Raw genomic sequence first — 23,928 nt, forward strand, 5'->3', positions numbered from 1 at the left:
AAGCGTGCAAATGTGATTTCTGTTGTTTGAGCCACCCCGTCCATGGTCCTTCGTTACGAAAGCCTTAGCTGACAACTACGTATACCAAAGGGTAGGAATGGAAGGGATGGATTCTAAAGACATTTTGGAGTCAGAATCCAGGAGGCTTGGGGAGTGAGGCAAGGGAGGGTGAGGGAGAGGACAAAGCCAAGGAAGACTCAAGTTTTGAGCTCCGTCTCCTGGGTGGGTGGATGGTGGGGCTGGTAACTGTGAGATGTGGTAGAGGAGGAGAAGGCTGCACTGCCCGGTGATCATCTCACATGTGTATCTTACCCCTCTGCACGCCTGGAAGTCTCTAGGGCAGGGGACTTCATAGTGAAGGCCAAGGTACTATATTGCTTTTAAAATCTGTGTGGGTTAAAGGGGACTTGATTGACTTATTTCGTTTTATCACTGGTGTTATTAATTATTTGATTGACATTCACAGTATCCCAGACAACTCTGGCCAAAAGCTTACAAATGAAAAATAATTGCCCTGTGCTACGTTCCCCAGAGAATATAAAATGTGTAGTATTTCCACCCTCAGGTCATTTTGGTGGAACCCGATGGCCGAATTACCCCAGCAGGGGTCTCTGGACAAACAAAGCATACTTCTGCATTATCTCTTTGAAAGTAGACTGGGACGTAACCTCTGCCAGCTCTTTGTTTTTCTCTGAGCCATTCTATTCATGCCAATCCAATAGAGAAAATGATAAAATGTAATTGCATTTGAGCGTCAAGAACCTAGTAGGTAAATACATGATAAAGTCAGTGTGGGGCTTTGTCAATGACAGCGTGTGGAAGCAGTCTCGAGTAAGTGCTCGTTTTAAAGAAAGCCTTCTTGAGACTTGGAGCAGAGAAAAACCCATGGTTTAGTCTAGGTACTCACTTGCTTTCATTCCCTCCCATAATTCCGAATTGCATGGGGGCGGGAGAGATGTGATCGTTGTTCAAAGCAGAGCCCCGAGAAAATCCACACGCCTGGGCTGCCGAGAACTTGCTGAAGAGGCAGAGAGACATTTTTAATTGGCTGCATCTCACGGTGAGGCTGGCAATTTGACATAGGAGAGGTTTTCAGAAAATTGCTAAACCCTAGGGAATTGTCCCAGAATAAAAGAAAATCATCCTCCTGTTTATAACACAGAAGCAAACTCCACATTTTGTTGCCATTTCCGGGTTTTCATGAAATGTGTGAAGATTGCAAAGCCCATCGTAGCACAAAAGGACTGACTCTTCAGCAGTTTCATGGGTTTTGATGTTCCTTCCAGAATTTGCTCTCCTGTTGTCTGCTTCCTCTGGAACCTCGTTTCCTTCTCCGTTAGCAGGGAGAAAGCAGCTCAGCAGACTGATTCTGGAAGCCCGCTCTCCTTTGCCTCTTGTTCCTCCTCCTCACGCCTTCCCCAGTTGACAGCAAGATTCATGACATCATTTGCAGTGAGTTTTTCAAAACCGCTCTGTATTTTTTTTTTTTGAAAACTCCCTCTATTCTAAAGAAAATATCCAGAAATACACAAGGTGCCACTAAAACACGTATTTATTGCCTCTCCCACCCCACGTATCAGAAATAATAAGGCATTTGTTACAGGTTAGACTTTTAATACTTTTCTTCCAAAAGTGTTTTCTAACTTTGGGTAAAAACTATGATCACTTCTGAAGAGAAATACTGCCCGACCCCAGCGAGGGGATGATCGGGCAAGGGTTTCCGTCGAGCAGGAGGACGTGGCAAATGCTCGGGGCTGGTGGAAGTATATGGCGCACTTTTCACTCTTTCTTCTCCACTTGTTGTGTTAGGCCTCCAAACCCAATACCTGTAGGGCCAAAATTTTTGGCATAGCAAACTGTGAACGAGAGGGGGGTGAAAGGGAGAGAGAATGGGTTGGTTAGACCATCGTTGCACTTCCTGGGGTCTGGACACCGCCCTTTCACCTGTGAGGGGCATCCTAGCGATACATGTATTCATAAGGCAACTTGGAAGTACATTGAACTACATTGACTCTTGATCTGCTGATAAAAACTGTTCACACTTCTGGGCACTTAGGACTAAGTGTTCGCAGGCATGACTCATTTGAGTCAACATAAAATGGGCCCTGCTTGCCTGCCCAGCCTCGTCCCCTCCTACCTCTGCCTCCTTCCCCACACCCTAGGCACATGGAACTACCCGCAGTCCCTGAAACGAACCGCGGTGCCCTGGCTGGGGTGCCATTGCACGCCCTGCTCCCCGTGCCTGGAATGTCCCCCCCGCCAAAGCCCGCATTCACCCTTCAAGACCAGAGGAGGCTTGTCTTCTAAGAAGCCTTGGTAAGACCCCACGCTGCTCACTTGCCTCGGTGTGCTACCGCACTGGGTGCTACTAGAGCTTTCCCCCTGGCAATGCAGTTATCTGTCTACGTGTCGGCCTCCGCTGGCTGCAGCAGCATTTTAGGGTTTTTGGCCTGTGAATGCTGAGGACCCTCCGTGTCCTCCGCTGTTGGGAGAAGGTACCTCCTGTGGGACAGTGTGTTCCTTCGCACTGTGTCTCACCGTGGGCAAAGCTCTGGCACCCTGCGGTCTTGATTGGGAATGGCCTCCCTCTTCCCCTCTCCCATGGCTCCTCTCACCCCATTCCAACACACACACTTGGACACCTTGGGACCCATCATTACGTGCAAGGGTAGGAGGACCCCACCGAGAAACAATAGGCCCCGGAGAGGCTCTGAGGTTGAGGACACATTGCCTTGGCCCCAGTGCATCCCCTCCTTTCCGTAGCTTCAGAGGAGAGCTAACCTCGCCCATCTCTCCACAAGACCAAGGGATCGTGGAGGCATCTGGGGGTAGAGCTGTGAGGACCAGAAGGAAACGCCAGTTTCTCAGTCCTGTCCCTGCAATCACTAAGTGATACACAACATTAGAAACAGAAACGTCAGGAAGGGAGGAGGGAGAGAGCACGAGTGGGAGTGAGGGAGCGAAAGATATAGATACGTCTCGATAAACTAAAGAGAGGTCAGACTCTCTAAACTAATGACTATTGTGTAGTCTAATGAACTAAAGAGTTCATCCTGCCCCAGTCACCCGTGACTACCACTCAGGTAGACAGAGGGCATTTGAGTTTTCAGAAGGGAATGTGGTGCTGTTTATTGTGGCCTGTGGCCTCTTCCAGGACCGGAGTCAGGACACTGCTTCCTTCTCGTCCTCTCTGCCCTCAAGCACCCAGCTGCCTTGAACCACTGAGCATCTGCAAGCATCTGGTCCCCCCTCCAACATGCTGCAATGGAGAGGACCAAAGCTGGGTCGGGGGGTGGTTTTGCTCTCCATCCTGAGAGCCCAAACTCTGCTCGGCCTGAGCAGCCATGCCTCCTGGCAAGCACAGGCCTCTTGGCTGGACGCAACTTACCAAACTCTAAGGGTACCCTCCCTGGGAAAACATCTCAAGAGAGTCCCCAAAACCACTCACCTTTGCAGTACAGTTCCCCATCTTTGTCAGTGACGTTCGTGGACTCTAGACTCTTCCCACAGATGGCGCAACGAAAACAGGTCTTGTGCCAAGGCTGAGGGGTGCAGGAGAGCGGGAGAGCTGCATTAGTATGGGGGCAGCGTTTCTGTTTCCATGGTAAATCTCACCAGCAGCGTATGAAGGAGTGCCACTGTCTTAACCACTCACGTATCTAATTGACCCCAGAATAATTTTTCCAGGAGACCGGACAAAATGAGATGCTATGGATTTGGCCAGCAATTCTCAGAATCCCTACAAATAAATTGGTCAAAGTGATCACCATATGTATTCCTTCAGAACAGACTAAATAGAAAAGGGCTTCCCCCTTCTAGAAAATCAAGGAATAAGGTAGAGAGAAAGGAACTCGGACTTGGGGCACTGAATATATTCATTTATACTGAATATAAAGTTAAAGAAGAAAAGAAGTGAAGAAAGAAGGCAATTAGCCAGGTAATTCAGCTTTGCTAGAACTCTGTGTATTTCTCACGGAAGAGAGTCGCATGGCTTGGATTGTCACAAGATGGTCTCCTTCCGTACGCCGGCCTGTCCACCAGGCATGGCCTGGGGGTTCTCATACATCTTCATGTAGCCGGTCATAGGCTGGAGACTGCCCTCATATTTGAAGTCAGGCACTGTCCACGGCTCTTATTTCCACCCCACTCCACTTCAGTATAAGCAGACTTTTCTTTTCCTTCGTTGGACCCAAACCCTTTGGTGAATACCCTGAAACCAGAGCTTGTAGAGCAAGTGTGCGGTACTGTCTCGGGCATTGGGTGACCCCCAATTGCCAAGAGGCTTGTGAGCAAGGATGCTTCTCGCTGCTGTGAGGTGTCTGCTCTACCCATCACTGGTGATCGAGTTATGCAGTGGTGACAGGCTCACAGGGCTGACACCTTTCTAGAAGGATTTTGGACACTGAAGGAAGAGAGGCTCGTGAACCTTTGTATCTCTGAGCTTCTAGCTAGGTGCCTCCCGCCTAGTGGACTGAGGCTTGTTGCATTGAATTGCACCAGTTCTAGCTTCCAAGGGCTCTGCCGAGTGGCAGCCACAGCCCAGGAAAGTGGGTGAGGTTGGGTGGCTCCTCACGTGGGTCTTGGGAGCAAAGGAGGATAAGGGGCCTGGCTCCCACCTGCCCGCAGTTCCTACTCTCCTCTCTCATTTCCTCCGGACTGATCCTGTGCAGATGAGCAAGGCCCATTTGGCTTACATGGCAGCCCTTACCTTGCCACCTCCCATCACCTTCTCGGCAGCATAGACTGACTTTCCGCACCGGGGGCACTTCTCCGACTCTCCGAACTTCGCAGTGAACTTGGAAGGGTTGCTGGTGGTGGCTGAGCGTGCAGCCTTTGGGGACCTGGTGGGAACAGACAAATGAGTGAAACTTATAGACCTTGTTGGCCAAGAGGACTTAGCTGTGTGACCTTGAGCGAGTTATTTAACTTCTCTGAGCTTCAGACTCCTCATCTGGAAGAGGGGGCTAATCATGGTGCCTCCCTCACGGAATTGTTGAGAGGGGTTGATGAGGGGACATGAGGAAAGCACTTAGAAGTCTGAGTGTCTCCTGGCATGGAGTAAGAGCTAACAAACCTAGCTGTCATTGGCTTAAATCTTTCCTTTCTGTCGCAAAGCCTTTAGCAAGTGTTCTATGTGTGTTGGCTTGTGTTGTTGTCGTGTTAGTATTGTGGCTAGTGTTTAGATTTTCTGTACCATCTCCAAGCCTACCAGTCTGCTCTGCGGAGTGAGTTGTGAAGATACCATAGAGCAAGATGGGATCTCAATAGCTGATAGTAAACCACAGTCCAATAGACTGACGCATTCTTGTCACAGTTCAGGTTGTCCTCCTGCCTCAAAAGGTCGCTTGTCCCCGTGTGAGCAACATCTAAGACAGAAGCACAGGAATCCCCCCCTCGTGTCCATCTCTGTTGGTGTTTCCTTGTACGTTTACCGCTCGCATCTCATCATAACCTCTAAGATAGGCAGGGCTAGTTGGAGGAGAGCAAGGGTTGGAGGGGAACCTGCCCACGGTCAGGCAGCTCATGGCTGGTGGAGCTGGGACCAAACCCCAGGTCTGTGGACTCTTGTCCCTCTTGGCTCAGTGTCACAAGGAAGCCCTAAAAGAGAAGAGTGGGCTTCGGGCAATGCGTGGCCAAGAACACGGTCGGTATCTTTCTTCACTAAACAGTGTCTGGTTGGGATTGAGTAATGAGAAAAATTCAAATGACTTATCATACATCCTTGCATCATTTTCCCGGGCTCTACCATGGGCTACTCTCTTTGGAAGGGGCCAGATGACTCGTTAGATGGTTTAACTGCTGCTCTCTGGGGGAGGCCCTCCATGGGCCACTGCCTCGTGTGGGCCTTTCTGTCTAGCCCCACTGTGGAGCTGAGCCCGGATACCAGCTGGCCAGACAGCACTGGGGGCAAGTGGCTGTCAGTCTGTACTCAGTTCCAGGCTGGAAGTCAGCGCGATCATCAAGACAGTAGCCCAGCCTGGTGGATGGAGGTTGTACGGCGTTCTAGCCCAGCTTCCTTGATCGTGCTCGGGGAACGTCAGCATGGTGTTGTCAGGGGGCAGCTAGGGAAGCCCACAGAACAGTCATCATTGATTGTTTACTCCTGAGGCCCATGGCCCTCCCTGCAGACCCACCCTCCCTGTGATGTGGACATGAGTCATCTCACAACCCGAGGGAAGAAATCTTTTAGTGACAAGCCCACAGCAAATAGCCACTGCTTCCCTGCCATATTTATGTGATTTACACAGAAGCGCTCAAAGGGGGAGAAAAGAGACTCCATGCAGTTTTAGCAAAGGTTAAACAATGGAAAATCTGTACTTTCTGGGTTTTCTCTTGATGTGCAAACCAAGAGCCATGGTGTAAAAGTAATTGCCCTTTAGAAAGGCAGATAATTTGAAGACAGTCTTGGAAGAGATGACACATTGTTAAAACTTGGTCAGACTGAGGATTCCTATTGTTGGCAAGTCAACAATAGAGTCCATTCTCCCACTTCCAGAAAACGTTGCTATGGGAACAGAATGAACTGTCCCGATAGCTGGGGCTCTACTGGGCTGGGAGAAGCGGGGCAGTAACTCACTGTTGGAACTGGAGGCCCAGATGTTCGCCTGTGTCCGTGCTGAGGCAGCCGGCGCCTTGTCCGTACCCGATCCCCTTGGGGCCATACCTGCGCCCATAGCAGGTCTTACAGTAGATCTCCGACTCGTGAGCTGCAACCGTGGTGCTGTCCAGAGCCTTCCTGCAGGCCACTGCCGAGGAAGGGAGGGTCAGGGGGCTGGGGCCATGGTTCCTCCCCCATCCGAAGCCCGGATGCCATGCTCAGAGCCAAGACACCCAGCAAGAGGGGTTCTCTGGCCAAGAGCACAACTTTGACTCCTGACCAGAGCATTCTGAGGTGTGGATTCCACGGCACCCACCCCGGATTTCACAGGTGAGGAAACTAGGAAGCAGGAAAGGGACAGCTAGAAAGAGGCGGAGGCCAGGAGCAGAACCAGCTGTGTGGTCTTGGACCAGCTAAGAATATTGTCCCTGAATCCCAACAACCTGAATCCCTGAGTGTCTCAGCCCACATGACACCAGGAAATTGTTTGTCTGTGTGTGTGCGGGGGTGGGTAGGGGATAAGGCACTGAGGCTGGGGATGAGTTTATTTTCCTTAATCGTATCAGAATCAGGGGTGAACAGTTTCTCTACTTACCATGGCCTCTGAAGAACACCGTGATATGCAAGGAGACGGTTACCACTGAAGCTACTTTTGATCCAGTTTTGGGAGTGGGAGGTGGTGAAGGGGTAGACCTTCGGCTTATGTTGGCTTAAGCCCCCGGTCACTGTATATTACCCAATATAAAGTATCCCCCATAATACAAAGTATATAAGACAAGCCTCCATTTTCCAAAAAGAAGACATATAGAAAAGGGTTTTTTGTGTGTGTGCCAATTTGAAAAAATACACTTTTTACATCTAAAACTAATCATGTACTATATGTTGGCTAATCAAATTCAAATAAAAGAAAATAAACTTTTAAGGATGTAAATGAAATTATTAAAAACCTACTTATGATATTTGATTTAATTATAGAGGTCAATGATATGTCGATTTGGAGAGTTTCCTTTCTCTAACCTCATACAAATTCAGGGAACGACTGTATCCAAATTCTTTCTCTGCATCTTCGCAATCAGCATCTCTCTATCACCAGTGTCTTCTGGAGGCAGCGCACTGAGCTCTCCAGCTCCCCACTTCTGTCTGCGTTTTTGAGGGGTAGCCCTGTTTGTACCGGAGCAAGAGGCTGTCACCTGGAATTTATATCTCAACCAGAACTGCCTATTAGCGTAATATTTGGGCAGCTTTAAAGAATATATAGAGGGGTGCCTGGGTGACGCAGTTGGTTAAGCGTCTGACTCTTGATTTCGGCTCAGGTCATGATCTCAGAGTCGTGGGATCGAGCCCTACATTGGGCTTGGCGCTTGCTGTGGAGTCTGCTGGAGATTGTCTCTCTCTCCCTCTGCCCCTCCCCCCACTCATGCGCGCTCTCTCTCTCTCTCTCTCTCTCTCTCTCTCAAAATAAGTAAATAAATAAAATCTTTAAAAATATATTTGTAGGATTTCCATAACTTAATAACTTGCTGCATTGCTTTGTAACGGTGACTCTTAAAGATTGTTTATGGTGGTACTCACTGCTTATAATAGTGCGGTCGTAGCGCCAAGAATGAATAACACACGCGCATTCAATTTATTTGCCTCCTTTTTTGTTTTTAACCAGTTCAAGTGACCTTTATAAGCAATCCAGCTTTGAATGAAGTTGTTGCAGGGTAATATGTCTTCCTCAAATAGTATTTTATTTGAAAATGTGAAGTAATTGAATGTGAGAGCGGGCGAAGACAAGGTCGTGGGTGAGGGGCTGGTGGTTGTGTGGATGGCGAAACGAATGGGAACTCATTAAACAATTATGTCAACGTCGTATGTGTTAAAAAAACTCTCTGTAAAACAAAAAATGAGAGACTCCTATAGCATGAGATGCTTTATAAGGCTTTGAACACAAGGCAAACCCTTTTTAATGAGGAATAATTTGGGGTGAAAAATGCCTTACATTTGAACATATATATTACCTATCTCTACCCTTCTTGTTACTATCAGCTACAAGCCTCCAGAAAAACATCTCCAATATTCATTGATATTCTAGGCTCTGAGTTCCTTGAGGTCAACACTTGTATTTTAATATCCTCAGAACATAGCGTGGGGCCTGGCCCAGAGTTAGTCCTCTGTAAACGTTTGTTGAATAAATGAATGAGTGAGTGGATAAATGCACGCACGCACATGTCAATAATGGCCAGTGACTCGTCCATGATTCTACCCCAGTAAGTTGCGGAGTCATGACTGGTCTCAAGTCCTCTGACCCCTGCTCCAGTCCATCCCTCCAGGACTGTGTATGACCCCTCATTCCTGGGCCCTTCCTATGGCCACACCCCGGGTCCTGACCAGCTTTCATACACAGGCTCTGCTCTAGCCACTCACCGTCGTGTACGTGATGTGTGGTCAGTGCAAGACACACACCGATTTCAAACACTAAGTACAAACAAAAAAGAATATAAAATATCCCATGAATAATGTGTATGTTGATTACATGTGGGAATTATAGTTTGGGATATATTAGGTTAAATGTTTTAAAATTAATGTCGCTTCTTTATACCTTTCTAAAAATATGCCTACTAGAAACGTTAAATGTATATATGTAGCTTGCATTCTATTTCTTTTGTTCAACACTGGTAAAGGGGATTAAGATTTGTCTAGAAGTTCGGAGAACACTGGCCGGGGGACAAGCTAAGGTAGGCTTTGCCTATTTATGACAACTACAGGGTGGCCTATAGACAGGCAAGTCCTGGGGTGATAAAATAGAAAAGCAGGCTCCACTCTGGGACCCTTCTGTCCACTACCACAGAAATGTGTGCTGCTCAGATCCTCATCCCACCCACGAGTTGTAAGGAAAATATCAAAGGGTTAAAAGGGATGTACCAGCAAATGCTCACATCTCTTCTACCATGGCTCCATTGAACAGGACATCTTCCTGCTACCTGAGGAAAACAAGACACCCCCGACCATGGCAAGGTTCCCTACCACATCCTGCTCTCTCACTCAGATATTAAAGTTAATCCGAGGAGAATAGAGGCCCGATCGAGAACCCTAGTTTTCATCTTCTGACAACCCGTGTGGTGGGTACAGTCATCTCCATTTTATAGATGGGGAAATTGAGGCTCACAATGGTGAAATCACTTGCCTAAGATCACACAGTTATTATGTGGCAGAGCCCAGATTCAAACCCTAGTCATTTGTACTCTAATTCCAGTGGTCTTTCCATTGTTTCTTGCGCCTACTCCTTTTAAAGAGCACTAACTGTTTTTGGACAAAAGCCAGAAGGTTATAGAAGGGACTCTTGAGCAATGACTCTGGATAATTGTAATAATAATGATGAATCTGATGGATGTGTATGATGACTTAAAAATAATTACCCATTGGGGTGCCTGGGTGGTTCAGTCGGTTAAGTGTCCAGCTCTTGATTTCGGCTCAGGTTATGATCTCAGGGTTGTGGGATTGAGCCCCGCATCAGGATCTGCCGTGCTGGGCATGGAGCTTGCTTAAGATTTGCACTCTCCCTCTCTCTCTGTCCCTCCCCACCTCAAAAAATAAATTACCCATCATTAGAACCCAAAACCTTAGTAATCCACCAACCCAGTTACTCAGAGCTGTGCTTCTCCCTGCTCTTCGATGAGAATTCTGTTTGCCCTGGAAGGTAAGAGATCATGGAAACTCCGGCCACAGGTAAAACATTATTATTTCTGGCAGTTTAAGGACAAAGTGCCTCTATGCTTTAACAGATGGAGCCCAACCCTTGAAGTTCCGTGTGAAACCGTTTGGGGCAGTATGATGCCTTGTGGCCACTGGGCTAAATCATGGCAGTGGCGTGGGGGACCAAGTGGGAAGGAGGTCTGCCAAATGTCCAGCAGAGCTAGCCCTTAAGCCAGACCTACTAGACTGAAGCAAGGAAAGTAAGTGGCCAAAAAAAGACTCTTCTCCCAGAACTGGACTAGGCATTGAAAACTCTAGAACGAAGTCATGTTGAAGGGGTGGGACTGAGGGTCTGAAGGTACAGGTTCTACTCCTGGCTCTGCTATGGGTGCTTAGAGATAAGAACTGATTTGTCCAAAGTCATGGGTCAGGCAAAGCCAGACTTCCAGGTGGACCCCAGGGTTTGTATTCCCCTCAGTTTTGACATTTGTGCACCTGTGTCCAGCAGGTGATGGTCAAGATTCCCTTTGTCAGGCTCCTGGTGCCCAGGCCCCAAACTCTTCCCTTTTGAACGATTACAGAATTGGCATATTTGCCCCTTGCCTGACACAGATTCTTTCTTTTGGAAGGACCAGTTGCAGCTGGCTTCAGTAACACTGGCCAGTGGGAACAACACAGAGCCAGATCCATGCTGGCTGCAGATAAGCGATGGCTTCCTTTCTCTGCCAAGTCACACTTTGTAAATGTTGCCACGAGGTCAAGGTTTTCACCGTGGTGGCAGCTGCAAGCCATCTTGTTCTGACTTTGAGCCGCAGGGTAATGGCCTCTGAGTTGGGCAAGCAGTTGGCGAGAGGGTGCCCAGGAGAAGGCCATCATTTTAGGTAGGGCCCTAAAGTGATATTTCTTTTTTTTTTTTTTTCAAGTAGGCTCCAATCCCCAGGCCCAATGTGGGGCTTGAATTCATGACCCTGAGATCGAGACCTGAGCTGACATCAAGAGCCAGATGCTTAACCGACTGAGCCACCCAGGTGCCCCCAAAGTGGTCTTTGTATTAAGTGCCCAGGTGCCGCTGCTGCTGTCGGTCCCAGGACCAGAGCCTGAGGACCACCGATATACAGTATCTGTGGCTAAATGTGAACTTTGAAATGGCCTCTGGCTGTGGTGGGGCCCGCATGGTGTTCACCCAACTCACTGCAGTGGAAGCAGGTCTTGTGGAAACTCCTTCCGTTGCACTGGATTTCTTCTGCGTGGTAGACTGTCTTTTCGCAGGCGCCACATTTTGCTCCACCGCCCCAGTTCGGCATCTTGAAGACCCTCTGACCAAAGTCAAGTCTAACAGGATATAAAGCAAATACCCTAAATGTAGGTAATCTCAGGAGTGAGCCACTGCCTGGTAATACTGTGGCCTCAAGACCAGGATCCAGCCCCAGTGTGTTTGGTGGCTTGTTCATTCATTCATTCATGCATGCATGCATTCATCCATTTGTTCAGCAAATAGTTAATGTGTGTATATCACTGAATAAGCTTGGAAACTCAGATGGCTTTGAGCAATTCACTTTACTACTTTAGGACTCACTTTCTTCTGTTAAATTTCAGTAGCACCTGCCCTTATGTACCTCACAAGGTTCTTAGAAGTAATAGATGATCTAATTTTGTGTATATAAAATTATATATAAATATTAAATATGTTTTTGCATCTAAGGTTTTAAACATTCCATCACAAGTGGGGATAATCTTTCAAGAGAGATTTGTCCTTTCTAAAATATAGATCCTTTACGTCTCTGGTTAAGTTAATTCTGAGATAACATATGATTTTTGGTGCTATTGTAAATGGAATGGATTCCCTAATTTCCCCTTCTTCGGTCTCATTATTCGTGTATAGAAATGCAACTGATTTCTGAGCATCGATTTTGTATCCCACCACATTACTGAATTGCTCTATAACTTCTAGTAGTTTGGGGGTGAAGTCTTTTGGGTTTTCCGTATAGAGAATCATGTCATCTGCGAAGAGAGACAGTTTGACTTCTTTGCCGATTTGAATACCTTTTATCCCTTTTTGTTGTCTGATTGCTGTTGCAAGGACTTCTAGTACTATGTTGAATAATAGTGGCGAGAGTGGGCATCCTTGTCAAGTTCCTGATCTTAAGGGAAAGGCTTCCAGCTTTTCCCCATTGAGAATGATATTCGCTGTAGGCTTTTCATAGATGGTTTTTATGAAATTGAGGAACGTACCCTCTATACGTACACTCTGAAGTGTTTTAATCAGGAAAGGATGCTGTATTTTGTCAAATGCTTTTTCTGCATCAATTGAGAGGATCATATGGTTCTTGACTCTTTTCTTGTTGATATGATCTATCACACTGATCGATTTGTGAATGTTGAACCACCCTTGCATCCCAGGGATGAATCCCACTTGGTCATGATGGATAATCCTTTTAATGTACTGTTGAATCCTATTAGCTAGGATCTTGTTGAGAGTTTTGATGTCCATACTCATCAGGGATATCGGTCTGTAATTCTCCTTTTTGATGGGGTCTTTGCCTGGTTTGGGGATCAAGGTAATACTGGCCTCATAGAATGAGTATGGTAGTTTTCCTTCTGTTTCTATTTTTTGAAACAGCTTCAGGAGAATAGGTATTATTTCTTCTTTGAATGTTTGGCAGACATTGAAGAAGACACAAAAAGATGGAAAAATATTCCATGCTCATGGATTGGAAGAATAAACATAGTTAAAATGTCTATGCTACCTAGAGCAATCTACACTTTCAATGCCATCCCAATCAAAATACCAATGACATTTTTCAGAGAACTGGAACAAATAGCCCTTAAATTTGTGTGGAACCAGAAAAGGCCTCGAATCGCCAAGGAATTGTTGAAAAGAAAAACAAAGCTGGGGGCATCACACTGCCGGATTTCGAGCTGTACTACTAAGCTGTGATCACAAAGACAGCATGGTACTGGCACAAAAACAGACACATAGACCAATGGAACAGAATAGAGAACCCAGAAATGGACCCTCAGCTCTTTGGGCAACTAATCTTTGATAAAGCAGGAAAAAACATCCAGTGGAAAAAAGACAGTCTCTTCAATAAATGGTGCTGGGAAAATTGGACAGCTACATGCAAAAGAATGAAACTTGACCACTCTCTCACACCATACACAAAGATAAACCCCAAATGGATGAAAGACCTCGATGTGAGACAGGAATCCATCAAAATCCTAGAGGAGAACATAGGCAGCAACCTCTTTGACATCAGCCACAGCAACTTTTTTCATGACACATCTCCAAAGGCAAGAGAAACAAAAGAAAAAATGAACTTGTGGGACTTCATCAAGATAAAAACCTTCTGCACAGCCAAGGAAACAGTCAAAAAAACTAAGAGGCAGCCCATGGAATGGGAGAAGATATTTATAAATGACACTACAGATAAAAGACTGGTATCCAAGATCTACAAAGAACTTCTCAAACTCAATACATGGGAAACAAATAATCAAATCAAAAAATGGGCAGAAGATATGAACAGACACTTTTCCAAAGATGACATACAAATGGCTAACAGACACATGAAAAAATGTTCAAAATCATTAGCCATCAGGGAAATTCAAATCAAAACCACCTTGAGATACCACCTTATGCCAGTTAGAATGGCAAAAATTGACAAGGCAGGAAACAACAAATGTTGGAGAGGATGTGGAGAAAGGGGATCCCTCTTACATTGTTGGTGGGAATGCAAGTTGGTACAGCCACTTTGGAAAACAGTGTGGAGGTCCCTTAAAAAGTTAAAAATTGAGCTACACTATGATCCAGCAATTGCACTATTGGGTATTTATCCCAAAGATACAGATGTAGTGAAGAGAAGGGCACCCCAATGTTCATAGCGGCATTGTCCACAATAGCTAAACTCTGGAAGGAGCCGAGATGCCCTTCAACAGATGACTGTATTAAGAAGATGTGGTCCATATATACAATGGAATATTACTCAGCCATCAGAAAGAACGATTTCTCAACATTTGCAGCAACATGGACGGGACTGGAGGAGATAATGCTAAGCGAAATAAGTCAAGCAGAGAAAGACAATTATCATATGGTTTCAGTCATTTATGGAACATAAGAAGTAGGAAGATCAGTAGGAGAAGAAAGGGAAGAAGAAAGGGGGGGTAAACCGAAGGGGGAATGAACCATGAGAGACTATGAACTCTGGGAAACAAACTGAGGGCTTTAGAGGGGAGGGGGGTGGGGGATTGGGATAGGCTGGTGATGGGTATTAAGGAGGGCACGTATTGCATGGTGTGCTGGGTGTTATATGCAGGTAATGAGTCATGGAACTTTACATCAAAAACTTGGGATGTACTGTACGGTGACTAACATAGTAAACATTTATTATTTAAAAAAAAAAGAAGTGGGGACAATCTATGAAAATGGCATCTCTTCTTACCTAGCTCAGTGCTTCTCAGATCACATCAGATCCGGCTCTTCTGCAGATGCCGTTTGGTAGAAGTGGGCGAGGCAGGAAATTCTGCATTTCTAACGGTCTCCAGGCAGTGCTGATGCTACTCATAGGGGACCACCCTTTAGGTAGCAAAGCCTTAGTTAATCTTGCTGATAAAACATCTGTAGATAAAATCTCCTGGTCGGATGTATTCCTCCCATCCCTTAGATCCAGGCAATAAGCTGTAATGGCACTACAGTACTCAGTAGTCTGGAAACCTGCCTCCTGCTCTCAGCACTACTGCCTCTGGCCGTGGGCAGTGAGATGGACTTGCATGGCTTCTCTTCTGTCTGTCTTCCCACCTGTACTGTGAAGAGAGTCATTCCTTCTCTTGTGTGTATAGAGGAGCAAATGACTCCATGTGCAGGAAGGTACTTGGCAGAGCCCACAGTGCCAGGTGTGATCATAGGAGCCAGGAGATGATGCTGTGTGTCCTCCCACGCCCTTCCAGGACATTCTGCTGCAAGGAGCGGCTAATAGTCACAGCCCCAGGCCCTCATTGTCTCCTCACGATAGCATTTGTGTGAGAGATACCAGACAAGTAGGGGCATCAAAAAACAACTTTCCCTTTCTTTTTGCGCCTCTGCGTAAGTATGAATCCAGTTGTCAGTTTTCCCAGAGCAGAACTAAAATCAGCCATTGATACTGTGTGAAATTTCTGAAATCGTGCCAGCTCCAGGGGGCCGAATTTTCTCTGAGATCCTTTGGTTTCTAAGAAGCCTGGTATGTCATCTCGTCACTGACACTGAGCACTATCAGTCCCTTCCAAGTGGCTGCTTCTGAGCTTCTCTTTCCCTTCTGGGAAGCCAGTCACCTTCTTATAATAGTTGGCGATTAACACTAAGCCCTCCTGGGTCAACTGGTCCGGCTTGTGCCTTCCAGCCTCATAACAAAGTCAGGTTTTGCTAAGAAACAGAAGGTAAATAGCAAACAGACCACTGAACCTGATACCAGAACCGAAGGGAACATCTCTACCTCAGTGTCCCTGTAAAGAGCTTTCCCACTAATAAAAACAGTGTGAGATTAGCCAGGAACATCTTATCCTTCCTCTCATAGAAGCAGGCTCTGCTTTTTATTCAGTAAAATTTTAGAAAATACACTTTTAACTTTTTTTTTAAAGGAAACATTTAGTGCATCTATTTCTATAGTTCAGGTTGTTTAGTCTGGAAGAAAGAATAACGGATTTCGAAATGAAAGGCTCAGGATCCAGTCTACATGCATTTATTTACTATGTATTTATTACCTACCTATCATGTGTCAAGCACTGTACTAGGTACTTGGTGATGGATCAAGGGGAAGGAAACTTATAAAAATAAGTAATTTGTGTCACCTAGAATGAGAAGTCCACATTCTAGAAGAAGAGGCAGGAACCAGAATACTCCACACCAAAGAAGAACCTTATGAGAGTACCGTGCAAACTCAAAGGAGAGTATGGTTACCCACGTTTAGACTGGGGAAGAAAGCAGTGGTTGCTGGAGGGTTACAGATGGCATACCCAAATGAGGTTTTGCATGGTGAATAGGAGTTTACCAGATAGAGAAAAGGAGGAAGGACGTTTCAGGAAGAGAAAAAAGCACACAGAAAGGCATATCTTAATATCTCCTAAAAGAGCCCAAATTGTTTATTTTTGGCTCCATTGAAAATTTTAGGTCTCTACGGTTGGAATAGATTTTCAAGATTGACGACCACCACCCCCCCCCCCCCCGATTTACAAACCAGTAAGGCAAAAGAAGTAAATGTTTGGGAGTATTTTCTTAGCTAATTTCTTTTGCTAAGAGTCACCCTTCTCTGATTAAAGATGATACGTTCTTTGGAAAAGAGTAGCATAACATAATTTTGTTCAAGTTCATTTTGATCCTGGATTGTAACATAACATAGAAGAGAAATGTAATATGTATCTGGAATAGGACAGTGACACTTGTGAAATTAATGAGATGGAAAATCTCAGTGAAAACAAGCCTAGGTCAAATTTCTTATCTCAGATCTTTGGTGGGGATCTCATTGGCATGTTCTGCAAGTTAATGGTAGCCAGAGATGGCCCTTGGGAGGATGTGTGCGTGTGCATTCAGCAATTGCCTACAAATGATACTTTTCAAAGTGAGGATAAGATTACAGATAGGTGGTGGGGCGCCTGGGTGGCACAGCGGTTAAGCGTCTGCCTTCGGCTCAGGGCGTGATCCCGGTGTTATGGGATCGAGCCCCACATCAGACTCCTCTGCTGGGAGCCTGCCTTCTCCTCTCCCACTCCCCCTGCTTGTGTTCCCTCTCTCACTGGCTGTCTCTATCTCTGTCGAATAAATAAAATCTTAAAAAAAAAAAAAGATTACAGATAATACCTTCTTCACAAGGTAATGGACCCTAGCACAAGTTATTTTTTAAGTGATCATAAAATATCTGACATTCATATATTAGGACTTGAAACCCAGAATAGAAATCTGTAAGCATTTTATTAAACAGGTGCTGAGAGTTCCATTTTTAAAGTTGGAAATGTAGCTATGGAGGCTAATCACAGAAGATGTCTCTGATTTCTTCTTCCAATGCTCAAGGGCCAAAAGGCAGAGGGTGTTGTAAAACATCCTGAATTGGAAGACATGGTTTCTGATCTTGACCTGGAGACCTTGAACTCGGGTGAAATATGATGGAATTGAAAGCAGTATTGAGAAGCTAGTCACAGGCAAGGCATCGTTACCCCCTTTACTCAGGTTATTCAAATAGCACCAATCTGCTAATTAAATTACCGTGATTTGAAAGCACATTTAAGTCCTGGCTCACGTACATAACCTTTTCCACCTCCGGCATTGCTCTGGAATTCCTGTGTCTCAACACTCCTCTAGCCAGGCGCAGAATGTGAGTTTATACTGGCAAGATACCAAGGGATGGGTCATTTGTTTATCAGCGTTGCCTGGCACAGGCAAGGGTCATTGAAGGTAGGATGCCAAATATAGGCCTGCCCGTCACTCAGCCCCATCCGCCACCTGGGTCACAGTCTCCATCACATCACCTGGCATTACTCCCCGGGGCGAGTCCTGGAGATGGCTGCGTTGTCACTGATGAAGTCGAGGGTCAGGATAGAAATGAGGGACAATCTGGGGTTCCTGAAGATAAGATAAGACTGCAGGCTTCACTACGTCAGCTAGGAAGAGGGTGGGCTCCAGACTTTTGGATACCCAGATCCCAGTGAGAGACTACCTGTGTCAATTTCTTCGCGAATTATACTGTGGGAACAGTTATACGGGGCATGTGCCATAGTGGGTTCTGGGAAAGGCGCTGGATCAGACGCAGGAGGCCAGCATTCTAGTTCCGTCTCGCCTCCTCAAAGCTGTGTGATCTGGGGAAACCGGCGAAGCTCTCTGAACGTCAGGAACCTTTCTCTAGAATGGGCATGAGAGTCTCATCTGTTCCACTATTGCTGGGAGGATTGAAACAGTTCAAGTACATCAAATTACAAAGTTAAATTTGTAAACCGTTGGGTATTCTAGAATGTGCGAACTAGTTAGATCTGCAATAACTCTGAACTGTCACGGATCAATCTGAACTTTTAAAAGAATAACCGTGCTGTGCGTGTCGGTGCCGTCTTCCTACTCCAACACTCACTGTTTCTCTGCCTGTTGCTTATCAGCTATGGCGCTGAAGGGTGATCCCTTGGGGGAGTTAAAATGGGCGCTGACTGACTCAGTTTCTTCTTCGTAGGGGTCCATGAAAGAATGTGGGGGGGGGGACCCTTAGGCCATGACTTTGAGCAGCAGAGACTTTTAGTGACAATGCCATTTTCAGCTCAATGTTGGTTCAAGTGGTCATCCTTTTAGATGCCTGATTCTGCATAGCGAGTTAAATTGTCTACACTGGCTGAGACCAAGATTTTATATCATAGGAGCATATATCTGGAGTGGAAGCGGTAGTCATTACCAATCTTAATAATGTTGTTATTGAAGCTGAAGTGTGTGGAGTCCCCTGGGCCAGGCACTGTGGTTTATCTCATTCCGTCTTCACAGACCTTCAAGGTAGACACTATGACAAAAGTTGCCTTTTGTAACTTTTGGGAAAATGGAGTCTTAGGGAAATTATGTTGCCCAGGGTCACATGGCTAGATTGAATTAGGTCTCCGATTGGAAGGCTGTGTTCTTATATTAATATTAGCTACTATTTACTGTTTACCCTGTGTTAGTTGCTTTGTATGTACTGTCTTTAATACAACAGCCCCACAGAGCAAATTTTGTCATCTCCATTTTGCAGATGAGAAAACTGAGACTCAGAGAACTTGAGTGACTTGTCTGAGATCACACAGTAAGTGGCAGAGCTGTAATCCAGACCCAGGTGAAGCTCGTTCTATATCCCATGTCTCTGCTTACAACACGCTGGAGAGAGGATAGGGTCAGCACCTCCATTAACCAAACTCCCAGTCGATGGGAACTGGGATCTGATCGACCCCATTGTCTCTGCATGGGACAGAGAGTACTCATGGGTTGGAGTATCAGGGAACCTGAATTTAATTCAGTAAGTATACGGAGAGAGCTCTTTTGAGGCTGGAGGGTTCCCTTTCACTGTTGACTTTAGCTCAGCTGGGAATGGTTGCCCATGTGACTGCAATGTTGTGAAGCCCCTTCAAGAATCCTTCAAGCCCTGAGACAGATGCAGGGACCTGAACAGTGACTAGAGCCTCACCTTGCAGACATGCTGCCCAGTGACAACCCCCTCTCAAACACTGTCTCCTCGCTACTCCCTTAATCCAGGTGGAAGAGATGACGCAGTGTAGTGCAACAGCACGGGCTTTGGAAAGAACCAGGCCAGGGCTCAAAAAATGCTCTCTGCTGGGCTTTGGGCTAAACGCTTGAAATCTCTGAGCCCAGTGTGTCCTGTCCTCATGCGTGGAAAGACAGATGAGAAGGCTTGTCTTCAAAGGTTGTTTCCAGGTTAGATAAGATCATCATAATAGCCAAGGCACTAAATATACAAATGTGTAATACATCACAGGTGTCTAATAATTTTGTTGCTTTCCTTATTACCATTCTTACTGTTATTATTTTATCTTCAGCTTTTTAAATCCATTTTCTCAAAACAAGCAAATCTTTCCGGGCTTCTTGTCCGTGGCCCTCGTGGCTCAGACTGTGAACCAGCTCCGTGTCTCAGCCTTTGGAGCGCGTAGTACCGAGGCGCAGATGCAGCCAGGTCAGGAAGAGAGCTCCCTCGGGGTGGGGATCGGGGTGCCTGGTGCCAGAGATGGCATGTCACGCAAAGTCCTAAGCCTGTGCCCCAGGACAGCTGCTTCCTCGCTTTGGCAGCCCTGGTGCCTAACACCAGCTGACCTCGCTGGCGACGGGGACGTGGAAGGGGAAGCAGCCAGCCTGAGCAGAGTCCTCATGGCCCAGGGAGAGCATGCCCTTCAGCTCCCCCCATGGCATACTCAAGGTCAGTGGCCTCGTCCTGCGCTTCTGAACAGATGAACGAAGTCCCCTATCCAGAGGCCCTTCCAGAAAGCCTGGGAAGCCGAAGTTGCTTATTCCCAGCACAGAAATAAGCCCGAGTGTTGGCTCTCGTCCCTTAAAACTCCAGGTAGACATACCTGCCCGCCAAACCACAGCTGTGACACGCGGGTTACATTGCACCTTTCCTGAAATTATCTCCGAAGTGTGGCCGAATTTTACTTTCAGAAACTCACTTTGTTCTGTGTTGGCCCTTACCATGTGTTTTTCAAGAGCACGCTGCGCCCTGGTTTAGATCCTGGCTCCGCCACTTTCTCGCCACGTGACCCTGAGTAATTACACTGCTTCCTTGAGCTTTCGTTTCTTCCTCTGAAGAATGCCCTCTCATGGGACAGTCAAATAAGCGAAGATTGTCCCACGCCAGCACAGGGCAGTAAACAAGCCACAAATTGCGCTCAATCCTTTCCCACGATGAGGTCCACACTGAGGCTCAGAAAGGCTCCCGTGCCCCGTGGCCTTCATGACCATCACTGCCTCCCCTCCTGCTTTGCTTCACTGCAACGAATAACTGCAGCTTTTCACATTTGGAGCCATCACACTTCCCTCTGGCCGCGAAGCCCAAGCCCGGCGCGGTATGTGCAGATATCTGAGCAGCATGCTTACACCTGGAAGTCTGCCTGCCGCGGGAGTTGTGTTGCCTGTGTATTATATTCCCTGTCTGTGCCCCTCCTCTTGTCAAGCAAATTAATCATCTTCTAACCCCCAGGCACCTTGTTATCCACTCTGACCTCTGGACTTTCTTCATTACACTTGTGCTTAGCAGGAAATCCTCCTGCAGCCCACCGGGCTCGGCCCGGGCCTTTTCTCAAAGGCCCCGCATATTTGTACGGTTTTATGCAGCTTTACAAAGTGCTTCCTGTGCTTTATCTCCTTGGATGCTTAACAAATCCCTTTGGCGTACGTGGCCTTAGCTGAATTCGATTGTCCAGAAAATGGAAACTCAGAGAAGTTGAGTGATGTCCAGAGCTAGGGTTTGAACCATCTCAATGACAGATGCTGTTTTCTTCTATTACCTTCTTCAGATTCCTAGGATTTCTGAGTCTGTGTTCTTCCAAGACTCTGTCTCCAGCTCTTTCAGGAGGATTATGGCTATTTGCCTGCTGAGTGATCACGCTCCCTCTTTCCTTCTCTTTCTCTCTGTCTCTGTCTCTCTGTCTATTTGTCTGTCTCCTTCCCCTGCCCCCTGGCCTCTCTCCCCATCTCTAATGGATGGCTTGTGTGCCTGGGCTGCTGAGCACCTGTCTGCCTGGCCAGAGGGAGCACCGGGCCCTGGAGGTAAACTGCCCTCCCTGCCAATACTCAGGCTCATTTTAATGACCAACTCATTCAGAACAGAACCAAAGCCAGGCCAGAGGAATCCCTTATGTTTTCTGGGTCATACAGCAGTTTTATTTACTTTGTGATGAGTTGGAGGTACCCAGCATTGAGATTTTGGCCCCAAAAGTAAACCGAGGACACAGGCTCTCCCTATTTCCCCACCCTTCCCTGACTCAGTGCTGCCTCTCCCCCCAGCCCAGCCCAGCCCCAACACAGAAGCTGGTCAACACAGGCTCATTCAATTGCATTGAATCGTACTGCAGAAAGGCAAAGCTCCTCAGACCTGTCACCCAACTCCTCCTTCTTGGGGATGTCACTGGCCCAGCGCAGGGATGGGAACAGCAATTTGGGCAGCATCTCCACTCAGACCGTTGCTTAAAACCACTTCTCATTCTCCGTCACACTCATGCCTGTCATTCAAATGCTTAACTGAGACCGGGAGGGAACACTGGGAATCGCCCCTCACCCTCCGCAAGGAGTTCTCCTCCCATTAAATAGAGCTTTTGATGGATTTTTCAGTGTAGCACTGTCTTTTGGGGGTCCTTTTTGGGGGGTTTTGATTAATTTTAAATTATTAGAAGCAAGCCTGTTGCTGAACATCCTTGGAATATAAAATCTATTTTAAACCAGCAAATTTCATTGAGCATTTCCCATGTGCAAGGCAGGGTATGGGGAACTATAGAAATCTGTCATTTGCCCACACCTTTTGAATAGCACAATGCCTTGTATTTTGAGCATTGGAAAGCTGGCTTCAGCTGTATTGTATCTATAACAAACACTTTGTAAGTGTTTAGAAAAATATCACCACTTCCATACTGAGCCTCAGAGAGGAGACCTGAGGGCAAAAAGTTTTCCTGAGTTCCACATCCAGTCATTATGTGGTAGTTCTAGGACTGGTATCGTGTCTTTTGACTAAGACACTAGGAGACATTTCAACATGGAAATAGTCTTAGGCCAAACATTATCCCTTACTCATTTCTCTGTGAGTTTCCCTTGAACCCCCAAATGCTAATCCCCCTTTTAGGAGTTTTTTTTAAACAACTGCTAGGTCCACACCAGCGGGAGCCTCCTCACACACAACCAGCGGGGACACTGGCACCTGGGACGCGAAGCACACCCTTACTCTAGGGACCCTTCTGAGTCCCAACCAGCCACCAAGCTAGCCCACCCCCAGCCCAGATGTCTGCTTTGCTCCACGTACCTGCCTGTGTGGTCTCTGTCGGCTCAACTGGGTACAGGGGCTCTTGTCCTCTTTAAATACATGGAGGCCGTCCCCAGCATTGGCCAGTGGAAGGAAGGGTGGGAGGGAGGCCGAGGGGAGAGGGTGAATGAGACATGAGTAACACAACTGCTATCAGAGGCTGAAAATAGCCTGTGACCAAAGCCCTGAGTTTTGTCCCCCCCGCCACGCCAGCTGTGAGGCCCTTAGAGAACAATATGGCTTGGGTTCTGTTGTAATTGCCAATTGCCTGTGGCACTAAGGGATCAATTTGTGGAGTGTGAATTTCTGATCAAATGGTCGGAAGAGGAACAAGAGCAAAGAAGGATTGTATATGGAAAATCATTTTTCCAGGCTCCTACTCCCCTGACCTTCCTGGAAATCAATGCAAGGTACCTGCAAATGAATCATGAGCCATATCTGGGAGCCCTCTGGAACTCCGAGACACAGGTCACAGACACTCGTGAAGAGAACTCAGAGCTAAAAATAAGAGTGATGGGTGTCTGAAATGATACTCAGATAATCTCTTCAAAGAAGCTTGGAAGGAAAAAGGTCAGTGAATCATCAGGGTCCCGGCACTCCACAGCCTGCCATCCTACAAAGAAGAGTTTTCTCTCAAAAGTTTTGAATTACCATGTTCATCATCTTTTTCTACCTAAGAATTTAACGTGGCAGTGTGTCGCATTTATGACAAATCTTGAAAAGCCTCTATGAAACCATGTTTTCTTTGGAGGCCTAATTTCTCTTTGCCTGATATGTACATCTTTTTGGCTTCTTCTTTTCATCTTTTTAGCTTTGATCAAGCATCAAGGACACATATGAATTATAGAATTTGATAGGTGACAAGGAATTCAGGATTTAATAGACTAATTCTTCATGTTGTCACTAAGGAAACTGAGGCACCTAACTCAGGCTGGGTTCCAGGCAGTTGGCAGTTTCCAGATTGAAATTCAGGTCATCCATCTCTCAGGCAGAGGCACTTTACACTAGCATTGACCTGGATGTTGAGGTAGGTGTAGGTAGTATCCAACCAAGAGGTGTATGAAATCCAGCCCTTCGAGTCCGCCATATTAGCCCTTCAGTTACATGCTCACAAAGCAGTTGGTTGCGTGATTGAATATTTCACGGTAAAGAAGGTTGGGGTAA

General features: G+C 46.5%; 1 protein-coding gene across 1 annotated transcript; it reads right to left on the reverse strand.

Moving 5' to 3' along the window:
* Window positions 1-1,534: 1,534 nt before the first annotated feature.
* Window positions 1,535-23,148, reverse strand: CSRP3 (cysteine and glycine rich protein 3). The gene is made up of 6 exons (XM_026511872.4): window positions 22,765-23,148; window positions 11,469-11,608; window positions 6,578-6,746; window positions 4,709-4,841; window positions 3,449-3,542; window positions 1,535-1,856 (listed from the first exon to the last, which is right to left on the reverse strand). The coding sequence occupies exons 2-6, from the start codon at window positions 11,578-11,580 to the stop codon at window positions 1,780-1,782; spliced, it is 585 nt and encodes a 194-aa protein (XP_026367657.2). The 5' UTR covers window positions 11,581-11,608; window positions 22,765-23,148; the 3' UTR covers window positions 1,535-1,779.
* Window positions 23,149-23,928: the final 780 nt, after the last annotated feature.

The sequence above is a fragment of the Ursus arctos genome, unplaced genomic scaffold (genome assembly GCF_023065955.2).
Source record: "Ursus arctos isolate Adak ecotype North America unplaced genomic scaffold, UrsArc2.0 scaffold_23, whole genome shotgun sequence".
Taxonomy (NCBI): Eukaryota; Metazoa; Chordata; class Mammalia; order Carnivora; family Ursidae; genus Ursus; species Ursus arctos.

Excerpts from the sequence above, each read along its gene's own strand:
- CSRP3 (XM_026511872.4), bottom strand. The coding sequence starts at position 11,580 with ATGCCGAACTGGGGCGGTGGAGCAAAATGTGGCGCCTGCGAAAAGACA. Across the intron at positions 4,842-6,577 it reads CTGGGCCTCCAGTTCCAACA|GTCCCCAAAGGCTGCACGCT; the intron begins GTGAGTTACTGC and ends TGTTCCCACCAG. Across the intron at positions 1,857-3,448 it reads TGGGGAACTGTACTGCAAAG|TTTGCTATGCCAAAAATTTT; the intron begins GTGAGTGGTTTT and ends TCTCGTTCACAG.